Here is a 16,014-nt window from a genome sequence, read left to right as displayed (position 1 = left end):
CGCGAAAAGTGTGTGTGTCTTTCAAATCACCACACATGAGTATTCATCTCACGCATCGTGTGCCATGCTCCAAGCCGTCGCAAACATTTTATGTTTGTGAATCGTCTGCCAAGAACGCACACGGGTAACGCTCACAGAAATGCATGCGTTATGAACATGTTCACACACACAACATTGTATTTAGTTGTGTGCCCCCTATCACACACGGTCTGCTTACCATCGTCATGCCCAATGGATGGGCCAATACACATTTCATTTTCTGGCACACGAGTATTATTTGTTATCGTTTGGAATTTGTGCAAGGCACACGGTTTGATCAAATGGTTTCTGATACATGTGTTGTCTTGGGACACATGGCAGTAGTGTATTTTGCCAATAATCCTAGCAGCCAAAGAACCTCTGCCATGCTACCGCTAGTCTTTGTCCCTCTTCTTATGTGGTTATTTTTTTCGTTTCACCTCCTCCAGGATCAAGATTGTGATATGTCTCAAACGTATCTATAATTTTGATTATTTCATGTTGCTATATTATCATTTATATATATATATATACTTTTATTACCATTTTATATTATTTTTACTGGACTAACCTATTAATTTAGTGACAAGTGCCAGTTCCTGTTTTCTGCTTGTTTTTTGTTTCAAGGGAGATCAATTTCTAAATAGGTCAAAATACGTTGCCGATTTAACATGATTTTTTGGGCAACAAGAAACACTGGAAGCTTCAGGAGACATCGAGGGGACCCACAAGCCAGCCATGTGGACACATGGCGCGACCACGGGGGTGGCCGCCCCACCTGTCCATGTGAAGCTCCCGAGCACCGCCTTAACCTGATTCCATCACCATAAATTTCAATAAATACTGAAATCATCCCTTGTTCCTCCAGAAGAATTTTTTTCGCCGTTGGAAGCCTCTGTTCTGAAGAGATCCCATCTGGAGCCCTGTTCCAAAGTTCTTCCAGAGGGGAGAGCCAGTGTCATGAGCCTCTCCATCACCCTTGCTACCTCCATGACCATCTGTGAGTAGTTCCCTTAGGACCTACAGGTCCATAGTAGTAGCTAGATGGTTCTCTATCTTCCTCTCTCTCTTTGGATCTTCAATACCTTGTTCCCCTTCTTCCTTGTGTGATTGAGATCAATCCAATGTAATTCTTTCGTGTGTTTATTAGGACATGATGAATTGTGAGTTTATGATCAGATTGTTCATTGAATATTATTGAATCTTTTGAAGTTTCTTTGTTGTATAATTAAATAGTTATGTATGCTTTCCGATCTACTTGTCTTATTTAGCCAAGATTGATCAGTAGTTCTTCAGAGGGAGTGGTGCATGGTAGTGGGTTCAGTCTTGTGGTGCTCTAATCAGGGACAATAAGGATGAAGAAACGTATTGTATTGTTGCCACTAAGGATAAAACGACGGGGTTTAATTTTATTGCTAGATTTCTTTCTATCTACATTATGTCATCTTGCTTATCGTAATGCTCTGTTTCTTGTAAACTTAATACCTTAAGATGTATGCTAGATAGCGATTTCAGGGTGGAGTATTAGTAGTAGATGATGTTGGATTAGCGGTCTACCTACCACAGACGTAATGCATATATGATATTATGCCATGAATTATCATAGTCATAAAGATGGCTCTTCTTGTTAGTTGCCTACTGTAATTTGTTACCATGCCCGCAACTATAATTTGTTACCATGCCAGTTGCCTGCTTTTGAGAAAGATACCTCTAGTGAACCTATTGCCCCGGGTCCATTCTCCATCAATACTTTCTTCCACACAAATTTCCTTCCTATTTGCCTTTACTATTGTCATTTTACTATACAACTACCTATCTATTTGTTTGCTTTTAATCTCGTAACTAGCAAGACAAGGGGCTTGACAACCCTCTTTTCGCGTTGGGTACAAGAATTTTGTTTTGTTTGTGTGCAGGTGCTGCTTATCTTGGTAGCCTAGGAGTTCCTACTAGTTCGATAAACCTTGGTTCTTAATTGAGGGAAATCTTGGATGCTATCTACATCACCCTTCCTCTTTAGGGAAACCCAACGACTCCTGCAGGAGTAGTAGATTGCTATACAATCATTCCTTTTCTAGGCTTAATTTGAATACGAAATGTTGAGGGTTAACCTCCTTTTCAAAACAAAATACAAAATGGATTTTAGCATAGTAGTTCATTTTGACAATGACGACGGGCAGAATAATGACGACAGGCAAGTTATAACCACAGACCAAGAAGACATCATAACCAACGGTAGCAGGTTCTAGTCCCCCCGCCCTTTGAGAGTCGCATAGAGCTCACTAGCCCCTCTCCACTCTCCTTTCGGCGGCACCGCTTGAGAGAGGCGATCGGGTCGTTGATGTAGGTATTAGGTTTAAGTTTAGAAGAAGCGGGAAGTGGATTCAACTATCTTTCCATCAATAAGCTCGATGGAGTGGCAGATTGAACGAGGTCGGCATCCCCTCGCCTCTCTCTTCATCGTCATAGTTGTGAAAAAGGAGGGAGGAGAGTGGATTTATGCATTGCCAACTCAAATCTGGCGTTCACTGGAATAGGAAGTTGGCTTGGTTGTTCTTCGTTCGTTCTTTATCCACTACCTCGACTTCGGCCGCCGGAACTGCATATCAAATTAGTAAGAGATATTGACATGCCTCCTTCGATCTTGATGTAGAGGCCCTTTCATCCCTTCCACGAAGGATGACATTGTTTATGCAGGAGACAGTCGCTATAACTCCAGTGAGGTCGCTGGCTACACGAGGAGTTGATGACCACATTGCAATTTAGATTTTACTTTTTGGATTATGTTTGCAAAAGGAAGGATATGGTTGTAATTTTCACTTCTTCCAGGACCCTTTTGGATGTTCTGATATAAATGCCAGCTTTTGGGACCTTCAGTCCCCTTCCCTTGTTAAAAATGAGGAGTTATACATAAAAAATCGAAGATGAGATGAGTTTAAACATGTTTTAATTTTTTTGGACAAACAATGTTCACACCAAGAAATAGATTGGTGCCAAGCATTTTCACAAGACTCATGTCGATAGAAAAAAAAACATGCCTTGTCATGCATAGCTTAGATTGTTAGATTTCTTGTGATGAAATTAGCCCGACCAGGTTCAAGTCCTATACTTGGCGTTGTGCTCGCATATTTCCTGAAGTTATTTCAGTCCTTCGGATGGAGTTCGTTCAGCGGGAGATAACATTCCCGTCAATAACGAGGTGTTTGTGGCGCCTTTCGTCAATTTTATGGTTTGCCAACTCGGCCTTTCAAAGGTGCTCATAAGAATAGGATGTGCGTGCATGCTTTCATAGGGATGTGCATATGTGCAAGTTACTTCTACCGTGTTTCTTAGAAAAATAGTAATGATAACCAACGAACATTCAGTAGGAAAGAGGTCCCAGTGAACACCCGCACAACCACTTGATCGTGATTGAACAATGACAATTTGGTGAAAAATGCCTTGAAAGACTGAAAACTGCCTCCCCTACCACTAAAGTTGCGGTCTCTCATCCACTAAAACTGCCACCAAATTCGTTTGCAAATGCCATCCACCTGGGAACGTTTTTTAAGGGTTAGACAGTAGGAAAGGCTCCTACTGCTTAGTATATTGCCAAATGTAAAACATGGTACAATGTGGTTACATTTACATATGGACAGCGGTCAGCAAGCCACCCCTAGCAGGGGGGAAGCAATACTAGAGTCTAGGGTATTGAGTCAACTATAGAAGTAACTATCTGTTTCTTGTGATCAGGGACTCTATGTCTAATGCTAGCAAAGTCCTTCTTGAATCTGATTCTCCAGGATGAGATCGATGGGGCTACTTGGCGAAAGTAGTTATTGTTTCTTTCTTTCCAAAGACTCCAAGTCACCACCAAGAAGATGTCCATAATCATGGCTCTTTGGCGCAAAGTTTTGAGGTGCAATATCGTCTCCAGTCTGTTTCCATGTGCAGGCCATGAAATATTCAGCTCGTTCCAGCATGTCACACTGAATGCACATCTAAAAAAGAGGTGTTCCGCTGTTTCTTCAGTGTGTTGCCCACAAAGCAGACAATCAAAGTTGTTGCCAATATTATAATGCCGCCTCTTGAGCATGTTCCTTGTGTTGAGACGTTCAGATAGTAGGAACCATCCAAAGACTTTAATCTTGGGAATGCTCCGAGCCTTCCACAACCATTTATAAGCTTCATGTGCAATCATATCTCTGAAGAAAAAAGCGTAGTATGTTGTTATCTTGAATACAAACGCCCCCCAAATGCATGTCCGGGTATCTTTTGTGTTTGTTACTCCTAGAGGTCTCACATGCTGTTGCAACGTCCTCAACTCATCATGTGCCTGGACCGAGAGGGGCAAGTGGAAGCCTTGCTCCACACTGGTAATGGTGAGGAACTGGTTGATCAAGGCATCTTCCAGGGTGGTGTATGAGAAAGCTCGCGGATAAATATCAGCAATAATGCCGTCACACCAGTTGTCTTTCCAGAAAAGGGTTGAATCCCCCGAACCAAGGGTCACCTTCGAAACCCCCCTTTAGACTGGCATGAGTTTGATGAGTTCCCGCCACCAGAAGGAGCCACAAGGTGCTGCTGCATCGGGGACAGTGGTGGAGTAGTAGGAGTCCCACACCAGGTGAACCCAAGGGGTATCAAGTTTATTGTAGAATTTGTGGAGCAGCTTAAGAAGCATCGCATCATTCCGAACCTTGAGGTTGAGCACACTAAGACCACTGTTCTTTTTTGGTCTGCAAACCATGTCCCAGGCTGCGAGGGAGTTGCATTTTTCTCCATCATCAGTTTTCTTGATCCATAGCCCGTGACGTCTGATTTTATCCAATTGTTCAATAATTTTGGGTGGAAGTCTAAGGGTGCCCATCGGGTAAATAGCAAGTGATGTGACCAAGGAGTTCATAAGAGCTAGTTTGCCCGCGTATGACATCGTCGACATGGCCGTTGTGATCCTACCTTCAGCTTTGCAAACCTAGGGAGTAAGATCAGAGACAGTCGGTTTATTGGTGCCTAACGGCAAGCCCAAGTATGTAAATGGCATTTGAGCGCATGTACAACCAAAGATGTTTGCGATTTCTTTGTATGTGTCCTCAGGAGCGTTGATCGGGATCAATGTGGACTTATTGAAGTTGATGTGCAGGCCCACAGAGTCAGTGTAGTCTTCAAGGATCTGTTCCATTCGAGTTGCTTGCTCCCGACAAGCCGACATGACAATGATCGTGTCGTCGGCATACTGAATAACCGGAAAGTTTTTATCTCGACAGGCAGGTATAGGTAGTTGCAGTAGATTGTTGTTGAGGGCCTCATTGATAGCTGTTTGTAGTAAATCCGCTGCAAGGACAAAGATTAATGGGGACAGAGGGTCACCTTGTCGCACCCCACATTTGCACCAAAAGTTTTTACCAGGGACACCATTGAGCAGGACAGAGGATTTTTCAAAGGATGAGATGCATGTGAACCAGTTAAGCCATTTCTCATTAAACCCCATACTTCGCTTGATCTTGATGATGACCGAGTGTTGCACTGTGTCTGAAGCCTTAGCGAAATTCAACTTGAGGAGGATGATCGGTCGTTTGGAGGCTTGGCATTGATGAATATATTCGAACGCCCATGCTAGGCAATCATTGATAGAGCGCCATTTGAGAAAACCATACTGGTTACGATGAACAATCTGTAAGATTATCTTTTGTAACCGATTAGCCAATAGTTTGGCGATTAATTTGAGACAGCAGTTAAGCAACATAATAGGTCTAAAATCATTGACTGTCTCAGGAGCACGTTTCTTGGGGATCAGAGTGATATATCCATAGTTGAGGCTTTCAAGGTTGAGGTTGCCTTTGTGAAAGTCATCGCACAGACGGTAGAAGTCATTTTTAATGATTGGCCAGCATGCTTTCATGAATGCACCGTTAAACCTGTCCGGACCAGGCGCACGATCAGGTGGCATCTCTTAACCACCTCATCAATCTCTCTAGGTGTGAAAGGAACAGTCAGACTATTAAAATCCACCTGAGAGCGAAGCATTCGTGAGAGGTTGAATTTCATCTGTGCAGGTTTTGAAGCACCCATGCGCTCTTTAAAGGCTTCGAAGAGTATAGATTCCTTCCCCATATGATCATCTACCACAGAATCATCATCCGTCCTCAAGCTGGAGATAAAATTCTTTCGGTATCGTTTTGTTGCCACTGCTTGAAAAAACTTAGAGTTTTCGTCACCGAATTTGATCCATCTAATTGTGCACCTCTTTTTCCAATACTCTTTCTGATGTTGTAGCAATCTTAAAAGATGATGCTTGAGTATAGTTCTAAAGTTATTCTCTGGCACCGTAAGGGTACGGCGATCTGCAATGTGATCCAATTCAAGCAGGGTTTTGTTGGTATTCTCTAACGCAATTTTTAGCCTAGAAATTTTCTTGCTCCAGCAGCTGAGGTCATGTCTGAGGTTTTTGAGTTTCTGACAAAGACTAGTCGCAGCATTATCCGATTTGCCATGTTTAAGGGGCCTGTTCCACGCTTGAGAAACCACGTCCATAAATCCAGGGTGAGCTATCCAGTATGTTTCAAATCTGAAAATTTTACTTTTGGGTATGGAAGTTTGAATCACAACAGAGCAAGGGGTGTGGCCGGACACCGGTCGACCCAGAGGATTGACCATGGTACTAGAAAAAGAAGATGTCCAATTTAGAGTCGTGAAAAATTAGTCAAGTTGTTCGAGCAGAGGGTTTTGTTGCATGTTTTACAAAAAATATTGTAAGAGTCATGAGTCATGTAGCCAGTAAAAACTGTACTATCTCAAGTTTTTTGCTGGCAGAAAACTGGAGAAGCTCAGATCCTTGTCACCTGAGCAACCTGGTGAAGTGAGTACGTAATTGCTCCTTTACTTAACCACGAAACGCGCAACTCGAAAACTGAAGAAAAGCACAGCGTTGGTCACCGCGAATCCCCACCGTCTCGCAGTTGGACACCCCGTACCGCATCCCCCCGATTCCTCTCCTCTCCTCGCCGAGGCCAAAACCCAACTCCCCGATCTAGCCAACTACCCAGATCTCGGAACCCTCGCCGTCGCCGCGGCCATGGCGAAGGAGCCCCCCTTCTCCCTGCCCCCGGTGGTCTTCAACCCCTCCACACCGGCCCACCGCCGCCACCCTATCCCCGGCCCCGGCGCCTCCCCGCCACCTGCCTTCGCGCCTCCCCGCCCCTCCACCTCCTCCGCCGCCAACCCCCTGCCCTTCATGTCCTTCGACATACCCGCTCAGTCCAACTCCACGCCGCCCATCTTCACCGGGCCCATCGGCGGCTCCAGCGCCTCCTTCGAAGACGAGCCGCCGCTCCTCGAGGAGCTCGGCATCAACACGCGTCAGATCTGGCGGAAGACGCTCTCCATCCTCCACCCGCTCCGCTCCGCCGACCCGTCCCTCCACGCCGACGCCGATCTCTCCGGCCCCTTCCTGTTCCTCCTATCCTTCGGCCTCTTCCAGCTCCTGGCTGGGAAGTTCCACTTCGGGATCGTCCTCGGGTGGGTCACCGTCGCCTCCCTCTTCCTCTACTTCGTCTTTTCCATGCTCTCGGGCGGACGCCGTGGCGACCTTGACCTCTACAGGTGCGTCAGCCTGGTCGGATACTGCATGCTCCCCATGGTCATCTTCTCTGCCGTTTCCCTCTTCCTGCCACGGGGCGGTGGGCTCATCTTCGGGATGGGCATGGGATTCGTGCTGTGGTCTACCAGGGTCTGCACCAGGTTACTAGCAGAGCTTGCTTCCAGCGGCGATGAGCATAGGGGACTCATTGCCTACGCGTGCTGGCTCGTCTACATGCTCTTCTCTCTGCTCGTCATCTTTTGATGCTGTTCTTGAGATGGAAGGTATGCTTTCATAATTCACCAGATAATGCTAACAATTATCTAAATAATTGTTGTTATCAATTCGGCTATGCTACTTCACAAATATAAATTTGATAGTGAACTAGAATACACTAGATCAAATGATAAACCCTTTGCCAACACAACTATGATTCATGGAGTTCATAAATTGATCCTTAATTTTACATTTTATAGTGGATGATCCTACATAGAGATTGATTTTTGTAGAGCCATTTTTATTTTGTTTTTCTTATAAGATGCAAAGAACACCCGATTGGATGATATTATTGAGAGAATGCTGCAATGCTCATTTTCACTTATGCTTTTCAAGTTCTCAATTTATTTGGAAATTATTCTTTGCTGCCTTAGTTCCCCTAAATGACTACCTGTTTGTGGATATACTTTAGTGTACAACCAACAAGGTTGTGAGGATGGATGCTAAGGTCAGCCACACCGTAGGCCAAATACTGGTGCCAAATGCAGAATATGGTTGTGGCACCGGTGCTGCAGCATTTCGAAGTGGTGCCAAATCCTAAAAACTGGGTTGCTCCTATGCCAAATTGATTGACGGAATAAAATATGATTTCACTCCTATCCCCAACGTCTCTCTTCCTCCTGGCGCTTCAGCAGGGACATGTCTGGATATGTAGCTTGGAGATGCACCGGCCGGTGGTTAGAGCTAGCATACCCCCCCCCCCCCCCCTCCTCGTGCATATGTCCTCCATTGTTGCACGGATCTCTGCGGCCTGTAGGAACAGCATGTGGTGCCGACTGCCGACCGACGCGTCAAATCCCTGATCCAGAAGCATGGGGGAGCGGCTTGTGGATCCGCTCCGACACAGTGGTGGCCCAGTCGTGCACAACAGTGAGGAGGGAGAGGAGCGGGTGGGTTTCGAGCTGGCCGGGATGCCTCTGGCATGGGCAGTGGGCTTGGTGGTGTGTGTAGTCAGGGTCTGACTCTGAAAGAAAGAGAGCGGCTTGTGGATCCGCTCCGACACGGTGGTGGCCCAGTCGGGCACAACAGTGAGGAGGGAGAGGAGCGGGTGGGTTTGGAGCTGACCGGGATGCCTCCGGCGGGGGCAGTGGGCTTGGTGGTGTGTGTAGTCAGGGTTTGACTCTGAAAGAAAGAGAAGATGCGTGAGAGAGAGATATTGTGGTTGTTGGTTGGGAAATAAGATATTCTTTTATCTATTAGTCTGCGTCAGCGTTGGGACCATTTGACAGGGATTTGGGGCCAACTTAACAAATTTGGCATCAGTGTCCGTTGAGTACATGACGAATTTGGCATACTCTGTGTGCCCTAAGAGGCCTATGGAGTTATGTGTTTCTCTATGCATTATATCTTATTAGTTAGATTCCAACCACCACAACAACAACAAAGCCTTTCTAGTCCCAAAGGAGTTGGGTAGGCTAGAGTTGAAGCCCATAAGATCTCGAAACCAACTCCTGGTTCTCGCATGTGCATAGCTAACTTGCACTTGCCCCTGTCAATGGCTAGTTCTTTGGTGATATTCCAGTCCTTCAGATCTTTCTTAACGGACTCCTCCCATGTCAAGTTTGATCTACCCCGACTTTTCTTGACATTATCAGCACGCCTTAACCGTCTGCTGTGCAGGCCTGTGCTGTATATGCCCAAACCATCAGTTAGATTCCAAACATTGAAAAATAACTGAAATATCTGGGGACAAATAAAAAAGAAGAGACTGAGTTTGGCTGGTTAGTGGGCAAAAACTGTAACTTGTAAGGTAAAAAGAGAGAAGTGAAACCTTAAACAATTTACTGAAGCCCTTGTGATGACAATAAAATCTGTCCTTGTTGTACATGTTTTAAACATGTGAAATCCAGATCAGAAAATATTGTGTTACTGGTGATGTCCAATTTTCCCACACATAATCAGTACAGTAGTTAGTACTCCCTCCGTCCCAAAATAAGTGTCTCAACTTTACACTAACTTTAGTACAAAGTTGTACTAAGCTTGAGACACTTACTTTGGGACGGAGGGAGTAATTTTTATATTCTTGTTCAGATGATATAAAAGATTCTTCTGCTCGCATTGGTCTACACTATCTGCGAGTATCATCTAGAGCTGTAAAATGTTGACAGATGTATAGTGATGTTAAAGTGTGAATAATAGAATGAAGATGTTTTGCGTCATAATAATGCCTACTCCTTCAGCTCTGATGAGTGCTTACAACACTTCTCCTGACTTTCTGTTTTTCTTTTTTGATTAGTCTCTTAATCTCGATTGGAAATTTAATGAGAACTTCTATGCAACTTCACCTTGCCCATGTAACAGTTTGCATGAAAGAGCCTGCATTTTTTTCTTCCATTCAGCCTATGCTGTGATGTGAGATTTTCATTGTTTTAGTAGGCGTCAAATTGTTACTCCCTCTGTAAAGAAATATAAGTGTTTAGATCACTACTTTAGTGATCTAAACACTCTTATATTTGTTTACGGAGGAGTAGTTCTGATACTGAAATGGCTCTCATCAAACAACATTCTGTTATTCAGTTTTTAATTATCGCATTAGGGTCAAACTTCTACTTCTGATACTGAAATGGCTCTCATTGAACATTTCTCAGTTCAGAATTTTGCTAAAAGTTGATATTCTTGTTTTGTCTAGTGTTGGTTCCTAGCTCAAGTAAATACGAGATAAACTCATTTAGTACCCCCTCTGTAAAGAAATATGATCGTTTAAATCGCTAAAGTAGTGATCTTAGCGATCTTATATTTCTTTACAGAGAGTATCTTCTTAAGGCCTTGTTCGGTTCCACAGGGTTTCAAGGGGTTTGGAGCAGATTGGCAGGGATTAAATCCTCAGTAAGTCAAAATCCACATCAAACCCCTCCAATCCTCTCCAATCCCCCTGTGATGGGGATTAACCGAACAAGGCCTAAGGGAATCTTTGGATGATTATTTACATAAGGGGATCTTGTTCTACATTTTCTCTGTTCTTCCCAGTGTTGCATTTGCAATTTCTACATGGTTGTAACATTGCATTTACTAGGTTCCCCTTGCTGTTGTTTACCTATTATTGAATTTGTTCCCTCTAAATGTATGCAGATCACACTCAGTATTCTTTTGCCCTGTGGAGCGTTGAACTGCTTTTGATCAGCGACTGGAGTGGTTTATTGATGCTACAGAACTATCGATGATCTAGTCAGTTTGGAAAATATTCTGTAACAGTCTACTGCTTTTCATCCTTTAGTTTCTGTGGCATGGTAGGGGGCTGGTATAGATCTTGGTAAAGAAATGTAAGGCAAGATCAGGACAGTGAAAATATTATAACTAATTAGCTTTTGCCGAAGTTTGATGGGATTAGCTAGCAATTTTCGAAAGAGTACACGTGTGGTCCGTTTGAACTTGTTCATCGTGCTTGCTTACCACGCCCGTGGTGCCTAATTTCCTTTATGTGTTACCTTTTTTTTTCTGCATTTCAGTTTGATAATAGAATTGTCCTATCGTTAGAGACGCTGGCAACTACTGATTCATAAATTGGATGTGGTTTTTAGTAGTTCTTTCTAGCTTGCTAAAACTAGTCGATCAGTCAGTTTCTTTTTTGGAGTTGCTTAACTCTGCCGTTGGCATGAGTGTGCAGGTTAAGGATATGCCTGTAAGCCCATTAAACCTGTCCTCTCCACGATCAAATAGCCTAGATCTTGCTGTCACTTTGAAGCGATTGAGGCGAGGCCCATATGCTTGCAATAGAATGTTAAAAAATAGCTGTGGGTTTGCATTCTGGAGCAAGAGTGGGCGCAATTGCTTCAGTGCATCCTGAAATCGACGGTACTTGAGCTTAGTTGGGTTCCTCATTGCCTGCTGGTTGCCGGTGGCAGCGGGATCTGCTCATGTCGCTACTGGGAGGGGGTGCTGCCTGGTTTCGATCTGATTTTTCAGGTGGCGTGTCTGCCGGCGGTGTTGTTGTGGTGGAGGCCCGTGTGCTCTGCTGTGGTGGTCAGCGTGGCGCCCTGATTTGGCGCAAGAGGTCAGGAACGCGTCTATGCGTTTGGTGCATGGTTGCGACTCGAAACCAGGGCGGTTCTTGGTCTCGGGCAGTGCTCCTCTTTGCCTTGTCGGCACGGTGCTCGGTAAGGTGCGGTGGTTTGTGCCGCGTTCGGTGGTCTTGCTTCCGGTCGGCTATCGGCAGATCTGGCGGCTTTGTCATGATGTTTGACCACCGACGGTCTCTGAGGTGCAGTTGGCTCGGACGGTTCTATGTGCTTCCTCGTCGACGGGGTTCTTTGAGGCTGCTGTTGGTTATTCAGCTTGCCAGTGCCGATGCGGGATGATGTGCGGCCGAGGTGATGCGGGGGCTTGGGTGAAGATCTTGTCCCTGACCAGCGATGACGGTGGCAACAGTCGTCGTTGACCTTCCTGCAGGCATCGCTACTTTGTTGCTGCACCCTCCCACTCGGATTTGGCCATCATGTTTTCTTCAGGGGAAACCCTTGATCTTTTGTGATCGAACGATGATGACGTCAAGACGCCTTGGCGTCGTATACCCTCTTGGGGGCTTCGTCTTTTGTTTGTAAGGATCTCTTGTTGATATTTGTTACGTCGTTGTTGCCTAGTGGTTTATATAGATATAGCCTGGATAGCAGACTGCTAGAAGATTAGAACCCTTTTGTGTTCCCGTGTAAGAGCAACTTTAGCAGACCCTGCATCCGTTCCCGACCCGCAAAATAACCGCCAAAATGCAGATACGGGCCGGAAAATCTGCCTGACTAGATCCCGCATCCCGTCCCGGCCCGGCTCGCAATTTTTTTTAAGGGGCACGGCAAATTCCCGACCCCGGCCTGGGAAAACGCGGGTTTCTCCCTCGCGGCTGCGGTGCCCTGCATCAGAGAGAAGCAGTTGGTGGGAGGGACATTTCAGCCCCGCGCTCTTTTCCCCCTCTTTCCGCCGCCGCCCGCCCTTGCTTTCGTCCGCCCGCTGCCGGCGATTCCGGCCATATCTGCGGGCGGAATCGCGCCGTGGGGCCGCCCCACACCCTCCCGCGCTGAGCCGCTGCACCGCCCCTCCGGATCCGCGTTAGTCCCTTTTTTTGTGATTTTTGCGAGCTGTGTAGTAGATTGACGCACCGGTGTGCGTGTAGATGGAGTTGAGCCCGTGCGAGAAGTTCTTGCTATCCGATTCGTCTGATTCGAACGACTCGGATGTTGAGACCATACTTGCGACCTTTCGGCAGCAAACATTAGTCATGGCGCTTGCCGTGAAGGAGCATGAAGACGAGCACCGGAAGAGGAGGCGAGGATCGACTGTCGGGCGTCTGTGCATTCCTCGGAATCGCCATCTTGGGAACGAGATGTTGATGCAAGACTATTTCGCGGAGAATCCTACATATCCTCCGCACCTCTTTCGGAGAAGGTACCGAATGCACCGATCCCTCTTCGTGAAACTTGTTCAAGCTTGCGAGGCAAAATGCCGGTATTTTACTCAAAGAAGGAATGCCGCGGGCTTAAAGGGATTTAGTGCATATCAAAAAATCTCCGCAGCTATGCGGGTGATTGCATATGGCGTTCCGGCTGACTATGCCGATGAGTATCTTCGCATTGGTGAAGATAGCACAATTGAGTCTGTGCGTAGATTTGCGAAAGTGATCGTCCGTGTCTTTGGTCCTGAGTATCTTCGGGCACCCAATGAAGATGACACAAAGAAATTGATGGCATTTAATGAGAGGAGAGGTTGCCTTGGCATGCTAGGTAGCATTGATTGTATGCATTGGAATTGGAAAAATTGCCCCAAGGCTTGGCAAGGAATGTATTGTGGCAAGTCTCGTGATGCAACAATTGTGCTAGAGGCCGTAGCATCCGAGGATTTATGGATTTGGTATTGCTTTTTTGATATGCCGGGCACTCTCAATGATATCAATGTGTTGCAACGGTCTCATTTATTTGCTAGGCTTGCTAGTGGTGATGCTCCTGCTTGCATCTACACTATCAATGGGCATGAGTACACAAAGGGGTACTATCTTGCAGATGGTATATACCTTCCTTGGTGCACATTTGTCAAGAGCATCAAAGAACCTAAAACAAAAAAAACAATGTGAATTTGCAAGGGTGCAAGAGGCAGCCCGAAAAGACATTGAAAGAGCATTCGGTGTTTTGCAATCTAGGTTTGCCATTGTCCGTGGTCCTGCTTGTTTTGGGATAAGAAAACCTTAAAGAACATCATGACATGCGTATTATCTTGCACAATATGATTCTTGAAGATGAGAGAGGAATGAACTTAGAATTCTTTTACGACAATGTGGGTAGCCGTGTCAAACCAGCTAGAGACCCAAACCGCATTAGAGCTTTTCTTCAGACATACAAGGAGATTGAAAATGCAGACACACACTTTCAACTTCAGGAAGATCTCATTGAGCACCATTGGTAAAGGGCTGGACAGTGACTAATTTTTGTATTCATTTGTATTTGTAGTCACGACAAGTTTTGTATTGCATTATTTAAGTTTGCTACGGTGATTTGAATAATTATTTGTAATGCGGATGATTATTGTATTTGTTTGATTTGAATAATTCAGTTTGTTTTTGATTGTTGAATTATGTTGGATTTGATATTGTGGGCTGATGATATGCGGGATGCAGCGGCGCAAAGAGCAGACCCCGCAAAGCCGACCCGTAAAAAGGTATATTCCGCGAATATACTTTTTACGGATCTGTTTGGGGGGTCTGCATCTGTGCCAGCCCGAGCCAGCCCGCAAAAGCGGTTTTGCGCGAACTGCAAACGCGTTTTGCGGGCCGGCGGGATGCAGGGTCTGCTAGAGTTGCTCTAATAGATGCTCCAGATGTTAGGATTGCTATATCTAAGAATATGTTTCCCCTAAGTCGCCAGCACAGTACTCACAAAATCAATAAACTTGGACATATACAATTTTCGTTTTAAGATACTAAGAAATATGCCCGTGCGTTGCAACGGGAGAAACAAAATCCTTGCACGCTCCTAGCAACCAATCTAATTTTGTTGCCATTTCTTCTTTTCATCGCCATCGCTAATGGGGCTCATATTGTCCATCTACTCATAACGAACGTGATCAATCCCAGGACGATGTACTTTTCATCATACTTTGGCACAATGGGGTGCGTAACTACAGAGTAAACGGTGAAGAATGAGTCCGCTTCCTCATGTATTGGTGATCGGTGCCAGCGGGTTTAGCGCGGCCGGCTGGCGTAAGGCGGTATGTGGCGGGAATCGTGAGGTCCTCCTTGTTGATCTGGAGTATATAGCAAAAAGGCGGCCATATTGAGCTCGCCACACTCATGCTGTAGCGTTAGTAAATCCACCGCCATTTAAGTCATTTAGATCTCCTTGTTGACACATCATGGATGCCATTGGGGCACTATCGAACTTTAGTCACATATACATTGTAAATATGGATGACTGGGTGCAAAAGTAACAAAAAATGCATCGATCAAAATTGTTACGTTTTTACGTTAATGAGATACAGAAGATGCACCCCGGCCGGATCAGATCAGGATGTGCGATAGGCAACTACGACCACTTCCTCTTTCTTTCCTTTCTCATTCATTCTTTATTTCAGAAGCGACTCCTTTTATATGCAATTAACATATATTTCAATTTTTTTTCTTTCCTTCCTCATTCATTCTTAATTATCATGCAATTATAGTCTTTTCTTTCTCTCTTTCCTTTGTCATTCATTCTTTATTTCTCATGCAATTAGCAGCAGGCACTCTCCTTCCTTCTTCTTTTTTTCTCATGCCCCTCTATTTTCGTGTACCATGCAGCCACAACGCCGACCTACATCTCATCTTTCCTTAGTTAATCCTCGAGGCTCCTTGTTGATTATCATACAACTCATAGGCCCATATAAATCAGTGGATTTAAATTGAGGCGAGGTGGGACTAATTAGCCGGCAATAAATAAATCTGTTTGGTTGGCTGCGTCCTTGGGGTGGCCCAGCTCGTCCCATGTGTTGGAGAGAATAAAGTTTGAGTCTGGGGTTATGCGTTCTTTTGCAATTTTTTTTCTTTAGGCGTTCCAAGGATGGCAAAGCAAACGAACGACGTACAAAAAATCAAAAATATAATATGGTAAGGTGGACGGACGAAAAACGGACGAAATTACGGTGGTAAAAAGCAATAGCCCCTTTATTAGTAGGTATAGGTATACGTATAGGTATATATATATATATATATA

General features: G+C 45.1%; 1 protein-coding gene across 1 annotated transcript; it reads left to right on the top strand.

The window, feature by feature from the left end:
• Positions 1-6,923: 6,923 nt before the first annotated feature.
• Positions 6,924-11,193, top strand: LOC123097788 (protein YIPF5 homolog). The gene is made up of 2 exons (XM_044519616.1): positions 6,924-7,857; positions 10,919-11,193. The coding sequence occupies exon 1, from the start codon at positions 7,070-7,072 to the stop codon at positions 7,835-7,837; it is 768 nt and encodes a 255-aa protein (XP_044375551.1). The 5' UTR covers positions 6,924-7,069; the 3' UTR covers positions 7,838-7,857; positions 10,919-11,193.
• Positions 11,194-16,014: the final 4,821 nt, after the last annotated feature.

This window comes from Triticum aestivum, chromosome 4D (assembly GCF_018294505.1).
Source record: "Triticum aestivum cultivar Chinese Spring chromosome 4D, IWGSC CS RefSeq v2.1, whole genome shotgun sequence".
In the NCBI taxonomy this organism is placed as follows: domain Eukaryota; kingdom Viridiplantae; phylum Streptophyta; class Magnoliopsida; order Poales; family Poaceae; genus Triticum; species Triticum aestivum.
The sequence above is the reverse complement of the archived record's forward strand: the minus strand, read 5'-3'. Positions and strand labels throughout refer to the sequence as shown.